Source organism: Brachyhypopomus gauderio, unplaced genomic scaffold (assembly GCF_052324685.1).
Source record: "Brachyhypopomus gauderio isolate BG-103 unplaced genomic scaffold, BGAUD_0.2 sc308, whole genome shotgun sequence".
NCBI lineage: Eukaryota > Metazoa > Chordata > Actinopteri > Gymnotiformes > Hypopomidae > Brachyhypopomus > Brachyhypopomus gauderio.
The window spans coordinates 88,539-97,985 of record NW_027507129.1 but is presented as its reverse complement, the minus strand read 5'-3'; the positions used below and the strand labels follow the sequence as shown (position 1 = coordinate 97,985).

At 52.9% G+C, this 9,447-nt stretch overlaps 1 protein-coding gene across 1 annotated transcript in view; it reads right to left on the bottom strand.

Annotated features, from left to right (window-relative positions):
• Positions 1–2,037: 2,037 nt before the first annotated feature.
• Positions 2,038–9,447, bottom strand: part of LOC143504597 (transcription factor SOX-6-like) — a 72,873-nt gene continuing 65,463 nt past the window's right edge. The window contains exons 6-8 of the mRNA XM_076995977.1: positions 8,347–8,470; positions 2,687–2,766; positions 2,038–2,569 (exon numbers count right to left, since the gene is read on the bottom strand). Coding sequence (XP_076852092.1) covers positions 2,225–2,569; positions 2,687–2,766; positions 8,347–8,470 — 549 coding nt within the window. The 3' untranslated portion in view covers positions 2,038–2,224. The remainder of the gene's footprint in view (positions 2,570–2,686; positions 2,767–8,346; positions 8,471–9,447) is intronic.

Here is a 9,447-nt window from a genome sequence, read left to right as displayed (position 1 = left end):
GAGGGAGGGCGGGAGCGAGGGAGGGAGGGAGTGAGGATGTGAGGGACTGAGGGAGGGAGCGAGGGAGGGAGGATGTGAGGGACTGAGGGAGGGAGGGAGCGAGTGATCTGCTGGACAAGTCCTGCATCTGCTAGCAACCCTGCAAACAGACCTCCTGGAAGAGCACCCGCCTGGCGCTGGTCTCTCCTTCTAAAGACTGCTTTGTCTTCTTCTGTTGTCCATGCCTGACATGTGATGTGAAATGAACACAAGGGGCTTTGTATTCTCATGAACACTCTTGTGTCTAAACTTATCTCTGGGGGGTGGAGTTTGAGAGAGAAAGAAAAAAGGGAGAGAGAGAGAGAGAAGAGAGAGAGAGAGAGGGAGAGAGAGAGGGAATGCTAACAATGTCAACACACCAAGTGTGAATTTAATCATCTCTGTGCTCTGTCCTCTGTCTTGAGGTCTGATATTATTTTAATAGGTTTGAATCGTTATCTCTTGCCATGGTTAGTAGAGGGACTCTCACGTGACTCCGCTGGTGATGGAGATCCTGGACTAGCTGGTGGTCCATGGGAAAGTCTGCAGAACATGGAGACTGTATCTGCCTGTGCAGGCGTCTACGACCGCCTTCAATTAATGGGAATACACCTCGTTTTTTACTCCGTGTTTTGTCTAAAGGTCAGCGGGGGTCAGGGACTCTTGGGGTTCTGGTTAAGTCCATTCCCAGGGTGAAATCCATTATCTGGATGAATGGCTTCATGGCTTGTAGATATATGACTATCCCAGAGTCTAGCTGACCCATCAGAACTCTATAAATACCCAGCACAGGGCCCCAGTCAGACCAGTTCTGTGTGCTCCAGACTGCCCAAGCAAGATAAACACACACACACACACCACACACACACACACACACACACACCACACACACACACACCACACACACACACACACATACACACACACACACACACACACACACACACACAAATACTGGTTCTATCCACGCTCACAAGCTTTCAAATAAAAAAAGACGATCTGTGTGCAAACACACATGCACACACACACACTCGCACACACACACACACACACACACACACACACACACACACACACACACACACCTGGACGTGAACAGACTCGTCCCACCCTTCGGTGAGCCGGACGGTTCTTTGCGAGTGAGATCGTGCAGCCCAGCTGCTACCACTGTTCCCACTGGCTGGGACTCATTAGTGCCGCGAGCGCAGAGTTCCACAGGACAATCTGTGCCACAGCAGCAGTGAGAAGGTACGAGACGTTCTCCTTCTCTCCCGCCACCCCGCCATCACCCTCAGCTTTGTTTTGCTGTCAGAAAGCTTAATGTCTAATTGCTATCAACAGCTATCGTGACTGTTGACAAAACAACAACTGTCTGCCGAAGAAGAGAGAAAACAGAGAGAAACATGATGAGGTTGTTCACTCGCTCGGTCTACATCTCACTGTCTGTCTCTGTCTCGCAAGCTCTCTGTCTCTCTCGTGTATGTGCCTCTCTATATATCTCTCAGGTTGTCTGTATGTCTCACTCTCTCTGTCTACATCTCTCACTCTCTCAGTCTATGTCTCACTCTCTCGGCCTACATCTCTCACTCTCAGTCTGCATCTCACTCTGTCTACATCTCACTCGGTCTACATCTCTCTCAGTCTTCATCTCACTCTTTCAGTCTACATCTCACTCTCTCTGTCTACATCTCACTCTCTCAGTCTACATCTCACTCTTTCAGTATACATCTCACTCTCCCTGTCTACATCTCACTCTCTCAGTCTACATCTCACTCTCTCGGTCTACATCTCACTCTTTCAGTCTACATCTCACTCTTTCAGTCTACATCTCACTCTCTCGGTCTACATCTCACTCTCTCAGTCTACATCTCACTCTCTCAGTCTACATCTCACTCTCTCTCACTCTGTTGGTATTTACTTTGCAACTCTTCTTCATTCAGAAGATCATTGTCGCCTGCTCAAATCCCCCCACCAGGCAGTGTCCAGGAAGCCCCAAACACACGCCCGTGGTTTCTAAAGACGGAGTCCATCTTAGCTCCTTGCGAGACCGCCGTGATAATTCCTCAGAGCAATCAGACACGATGCCAGACCAGAGGCTCCGCCCCCCACAGCCATGTGTTCTTCTAATGTGACTCGCACACAAGGAGAAACATAATTACCAGTCTGAGAAACAAAAAGGAAACTCCTCTTGCTTTTGGAGTGCTGATTATAACGGTAATGACAGAGAGGGCAGGGATGGAGGAATCACTGGTAAGGGGATTTGGCGGGAGCTGGGAGCGGCATTGACGAGCCAGGCCTCCCACCCACACCCTGGAGGGCAGCGGTGTGTCAGGACCTGGCACCGGCACCACTGACACCGGGCCGCACCTGTAACCGAGACCCGCTGCGGCGTTGTTGAAGCGTGCCCACGATGCTGCCAGCCGCCGCTCAGGATGGCAACGATCACGGCGGAGGTGCTCGTTACCGCGCCGAGCCGGTCTCCCGTGGAAAGGGCGCAGGCCAGGAAGGCCCTCCTCGTTAGAGGCAGCGAGCTGCAGATGGAGGTGTGAAGCTGGCGGGGTGGACGGGTGTAGCGGAGTGATTTAGCGCCTGCTCCTTACTTAGCATACAGCTGGTTCTGTAGCCGCTAGCGGCGAGTGTTTGGCGTGCTGCCACAGCGTGTACATACCTGGAGCTGAAGGGGGTTCAGGCCTGACGCGGCAGCAGCTGCCATCGTAGAAGGAATGAACTGCACCGGGTAGTTATCACCTGTCGGGGGGGGGGACACACACACACAATACACACAGGTTGAGACAATGAGCCCCCGGGGTTTCTCTGGCGTGCACCAGCACGGATCTGTGGGCCTGTCTGCACCAGCCTTGGCAGGACAGCCAAACATCTGCACGCATAAAAGACTCAGCTGGACAGCAGCCGCACACCACACACCCCACCACACCCCACACACCCCACCACACACCCCACCACACCCCACTCACCCCACCACACACCACTCACCCCACCACACACCACACACCCCACCACACCCCACTCACCCCACCACACACCACTCACCCCACCACACCACATCCACTCACCCCACCACACTCCAATCACCCCACTCACCCCACCACACTCACCCCACCACACACCACTCACCCCACCACACCCCAGTCCACTCACCCCACCACACACCCTCACCCCACTACACACCACTCACCCCACCACACACCACTCACCCCACCACACACCACTCACCCCACTCACCCCACCACACCCACTCACCCCACCACACTCCACTCACCCCACCACACACCACTCACCCCACACACACCACTCACCCCACCACACCACATTCCACTCACCCCACCACACCACATCCACTCACCCCACCACACACCACTCACCCCCACCACACCCCACTCCACTCACCCCACCACACACCACTCACCCCACCACACACCACTCACCCCACCACACCGCATTCCACTCACCCCACCACCACCACACCCACCCCACCACACCACATCACCACCCCCACCCACCCCCCCACCCACTCACCCCACTCCCCCCACCCCCACCCCACCACCCCACCACACACCACTCACCCCACCACACCACATCCCACCACCCACCACTCACCCACTCACCCCCACCACACTCCACTCCCCACCCCCCACCACACCCCACTCACCCCACCCCACTCACACACCCCCCACCACACTCCACTCACCCCACCACACCCCAGCTCCACCCCACCCCACTCCACTCCCACCACACCCCACTCACCCCACCACACCCACTCACCCCACCACACCCCACCACCCCACCACCCCTCACCCCACCACACTCCACTCACCCCACCACACTCCACTCACCCCACTCACCCCACCACACTCCACCCATGCTCCTCTCTTTTTATTTTTATATTCTCCTTCCCTCTCTCCCACATATGCACACACACACATACGCATGCACGCACACACACACACACACACACACACACACACACACACACACACACACACACACACACACACACTACCTTTCTTATGCACACTACCTTTTTGTTGTTTGGTGTGTTCTTTTAGAATATTAGTAGTATTGTTAAAACTCATATACACTAAATCATGTTCATTCAAGCACTTGACATGGCCGCAGGCATGTCCCAGTATTGTTCTACATGCCAGTGTGTGTGTTTGACGTCGTGTCTTCTGGCACAGTGAACAGAGAGAGAGAGAGAAAGAGAGAGAGAGATAGAGAGAGAAAGAGAAGGACAGAGGGACAGAGAGAGAGAGAGAGTCTGTAGAGAGAGTAAGTTTGACTGGTTACAACACGAATTGTGTTATTGTAAATACTGGATGAAAGACAGTTTAATCTTGTGATCAGATTTCTCACAAAGGCAAACAAAGGGCAGCAAAGTAAACTGGAACAGAACAGAACACAGCAGAGAAGGAAATATAAAACAGAACATTAAATGATAGAACATGACAGAATAGAAATGACAGAATAGAACTGAATAGAACAGATTAGAACAGAATAGCACAGAACACAGTGGAGAACAAAATACAGAATAGAACAGAACAGAATAGAACAGAACAGAATAGAACAGTGGTGAACTCCACTCCTTAAATCACCGTCCTCAAGGTTATTGCCGCACTGGTTCCTAAAGTTGATATTGATAATTGTGTGTTGAAGAGTCTGAGTGTTTTGCGTTGTGACTGGTGTATATAACCCTCTCTGTGGCTTTGACTGGACCAGCCCACAGGAGGAGGTGTGTGTGTGTGTGTGTGTGTGTGTGTGTGTGTGTGTGTGTGTGTGTGTGTGTGTGTGTGTGAGTGGTGGGGGTGGGGGGTTGACTGAAGTGTGCCTATAGAGGGGAATTGGCCTCGGTTCAGATCCCACTTCTGCCCGTCACTTCTCACTAACATATGGTACCATTAAGCCACAGGCATGGGGTAAACGTATATACCCACTCTCCCTCCGCCCACCCCCTCACTCTCTCTCCCCTGTTCACTTTGCAATCTTGTCCAGCGCAGCACATTGTGATATGTGCAGGAAATTCAATCCCAGCCTGTGGTTGAGCAGAATAAAGCATGCAATTGAAGTGATTTCAAATAGTGCCATGAGAGAGGCAGAGTGAGGGTCATTACTGTCTGACGTTACTCATGCTAGCCTTCCGTCTCTCCCCTGCTCTCAATCTCCCTCGCAGACGTCAAAGGAACCGTCATGTGAGCTCTGTGCTGGCTGCCAGGGAGTGGACATGGAGCCAGGCCTGGATGCTGGGGAGATCTGCTGGAAGGGGGTGTGGGGTGTGTGGGCATCTCCAGTGGCCTGGGCTGACTGCCAGAATGCTGCCTGTCTGTGAAAGAGAATCTGGTCTGACACTCTCCTCTCATGCAGCTCTGCTTTGACCCGGTCCTCAGTCCGGCCACGGAGGTGCCGGGGTGGCATGAGTGACGCCAACGCCAGGGACGAGGTTTCCATCTCGGGTCTTCTGTGGAGAGTGTCTTGCGTTTTTTTGAGCCCTCGGGGGGGGGGGGGGGGGGGGGGGGGGTTAATGTAACAGAGCCCTGTTCGTCAGAGAGCATGAGCACACATTCAGGGCACGCCAGGTAACAGAACAACATAACAGTCAGTCTTAGTGCTGCTTTTCCACATCACAGGCCAGGAAACCAACCGCCGTACCCTTGTCATTTCCCTCCGATAGCATCTTTTTATTAGAGTCTTATCAAAGAAAGTTACCTGCAAAGACATCAATAAAAAAAAAAAGAGGAAAACATATTGTCTCTCTCTAATCTCAGTGCTCCACTACTGTCTAAGCCAAATGATGAGGTAAAGACACGAAGGGTTCAGAGACCGCGCGCATGTGCAGGTCTGGAAGACAGACGGCTAGCGCCACATGGTTCTGTCCGTCTGCGAGCTGGGCCCTCCAAGCCGGCCCTGCAGAGGCACCTGTCTGGCACTCTATGGGCCATTGTGCCCTGTGTGAGCTGCAACTGCCCACGGTTCGCTCTGAGCAGGGTTCCCGTCTTCATGTCCACGCGCAGCAGGGTCGTCCCCGTCCTCCACGTGTCTCTCCGGCTAAAGGAGGACGACGGGCCATTAGGCTCAGCGTGAGGGAGGACGGAGACGCGTCTCCACAGCAGGACTGGGCCCATCAGTGCTGACTCCTCGCACGGGGCACCGCAAACAGCCACAGGATCCTCGCATTAGCTCCTTACGATCGCATTAGCGCGTCTCTCGGCTAAGAATAATGGACTCGCACGGCTGTGGTGCGGCCCGCCGGCTGGATCCCTACACCCTGTGCCGCTTTGCAAACTCATGAATAATGCAGAATCTTCTACACATGTAGACGATTCCATTATAGCTCCTATTATATGTAGTAAAACACTTGCGATGTCAAACATATTAAAAAATCAAACCGGGAGAAGAATGCCCCGAGGTTCTTTGTTCAGCCTGTCATGCCTCTGTAGTTCCAGAATAGCTGACTTCCTTTTCATCGCTCACCTTTATAGTTAATTTATTAGATGCTTTACTACACCCTACCCTTTACTACACCCTATCGTGTGGTGTCTCTCACCTGCTGACTACCAAGCCTGTCCCCGTCTCACTTTCCCCCCCTTTGGTCTCTCTGTCTCTCTGTTCCTTCTCTGTTATTTTCTGACTTTCTGATGAGGTGCTGACAACACGTGTGCCTTTCAAAGCACCCAGGCAAGACAAAAGAAGGCCACAGCATCCCCTGCCCTCAGCACACAGATGTATTTCAATTTTCTGACATCTCTCTCTCTCGTTCTCTCTCTCTCTCTCTCTCTCTCATCTGTTTTCCTCTCAAAGGCCATCGTTGTGTCGGTAGATGTTGGCAACTGTGAAGGAAACCCCCTTTCTGGAGCATTTTGACTGTTCTCACTGGCCCAACAGTCAATACACAGGAGACAAAGGGCAAAACAGAAGCAGGAGGCCTCCGAGTCCTCGCTGTTCAACATACCATGACACGTCTTTTTTTTCCTTGTTGTTATTGTAGCTGTTAGACAGTTATACAACTGCAGTGGTATAAAGTGGCATGTCTCAGAACAATGAGTGGTTAGGTGCAGGGTGGGGTTAGGAGTCCTGGCTGGGAGACAGTGTGCATGTTGTAGCAATTTCCTGTACATTTGTTGTTGGATGTGGAATGCTTGCGTGAGGAGCAATTCTGGTTTTCACAAAAGGGGAAGGAGAACATGCCAGAACAGGTAGGAGGCACCGGGATCCCACAGGCGGTTTGCCCTGCAGGAGAAATCGTGCTCGACAGCAGGTCAGAATTCCCCACGCTGGGCACTAACTCCAGAGAATCGCTTCCCATGACCAGTAGTGTCAGGGTCATTGGCCTACTTGCCCCAAGAGCCCAGAGTCTGGGAAGTGTGGTAGTTAGAAGTGCCTCCGACGAGATTCGTCATGAACCTTCCCCGCACACAATCTTCAAAATCAAACAATGGAGGATGAAGTGTGGATCAGACGAAGAGCAGCCTGAGAAGAACCCTTCCTCAGCAGATTCCTGACCAGTGAAGTCAAGACGTCATAACGTCGACACACTGTTTACATTCCGGCCCTCATACGCCATATCTACTGATGTGCAGGCCCGTCTGGCCACGGGCCGAGACCAGACACCAGCACTCTCACTAAGGGGACTTCATACTGATCTGACTACACCGCTTTGACAGCCAGAGATGATTATTCTCCATTTTCAAGCATACGGGGAAGGGGAGATTGCTTTGAGAATGTTATAAAGGCTTGTGTAAGTTATGACGCCTTATAAAGGCTGAATAATAAAATGTAAGCGTGCTAATTAACCGTGTGGTGCGTCCCACAGGGAGCAGCATGAGGGGAGACGGAGGTGACGGCAGCTCTCAGAAGGCACGAGGACCCTGGGTCATACGAGGAGCTGCACATAAGTAGGGTGAGTGCCAGCCGAGAGGACGTCAGAGGGTGTGTGAGAGAAACAGATATGTGTGGTGAGATTAACTGAGCTGTCAAAATATGTCTGTGTGTAGAGCTGAGGCACCCTCACTTAAATATCAGAGAGAGAAAGAGAAAGTGTGAAAGAGTCAAACTGAAAAAAAGAGAAAACAGAAAAAGAGAGGGAGAGGCAATCATAATGAGACCATGAAAACACAGAGCGGACATACAGTAACATGGATCTACACAGAAGAACAGGAGGCATTGTGAGAGAGAAAGAGAGAGAGAGAGGGGAGGGAGAGAGAGAGAGAGAGGGAGAGAGAGGGAGAGAGAGAGGGAGAGAGAGAGAGGGAGAGGGAGAGAGAGAGAGAGAGAGAGAGAGAGAGAGAGGGAGACGGAGAGAGAGGGAACTGGTACCTGGCTTGTAGGACACGCCTGGGGGGAAGATGAAGCCCTGCTGGGCGGCTGCAGCAGCGGCCAGAGTACGCTGGTCATGTGGGAAAATGGGGATCATGAGCGGAGGCATGTGACCCTGGACCTGCTGAACACGGAGAGGAAGGAGATCACACAGAGAACACCACCACCCAACACCACCCAACACCACCCTAACCCTGGACCTGCTGAACACGGAGAGGAAGGAGATCACACAGAGAACACCACCACCCAACACCACCCAACACCACCCTAACCCTGGACCTACTGAACACGGAGAGGAAGGAGATCACACAGAGAACACCACCACCCAACACCACCCAACACCACCCTAACCCTGGACCTGCTGAACACGGAGAGGAAGGAGATCACACAGAGAACACCACCACCCAACACCACCCTAACCCTGGACCTGCTGAACACGGAGAGGAAGGAGATCACACAGAGAACACCACCACCCAACACCACCCTAACGCTGGACATGCAGTCCAACACCACCCAACACCACCCTAACGCTGGACCTGCTGAACACGGAGAGGAAGGAGATCACACAGAGAACACCACCACCCAACACCACCCTAACCCTGGACCTGCTGAACACGGAGAGGAAGGAGATCACACAGAGAACACCACCACCCAACACCACCCTAACCCTGGACCTGCTGAACACGGAGAGGAAGGAGATCACACAGAGAACACCACCACCCAACACCACCCTAACCCTGGACCTGCTGAACACGGAGAGGAAGGAGATCACACAGAGAACACCACCACCCAACACCACCCAACACCACCCTAACCCTGGACCTGCTGAACACGGAGAGGAAGGAGATCACACAGAGAACACCACCACCCAACACCACCCTAACCCTGGACCTGCTGAACACAGAGAGGAAGGAGATCACAGAGAACACCACCACCCAACACCACCCTAACGCTGGACATGCAGTCCAACACCACCCAACACCACCCTAACGCTGGACCTGCTGAACACGGAGAGGAAGGAGATCACACAGAGAACACCACCACCCAACACCACCCTAACGCTGGACATGCAGTCCAACACCACCCAGCTCCTCTTTCTAC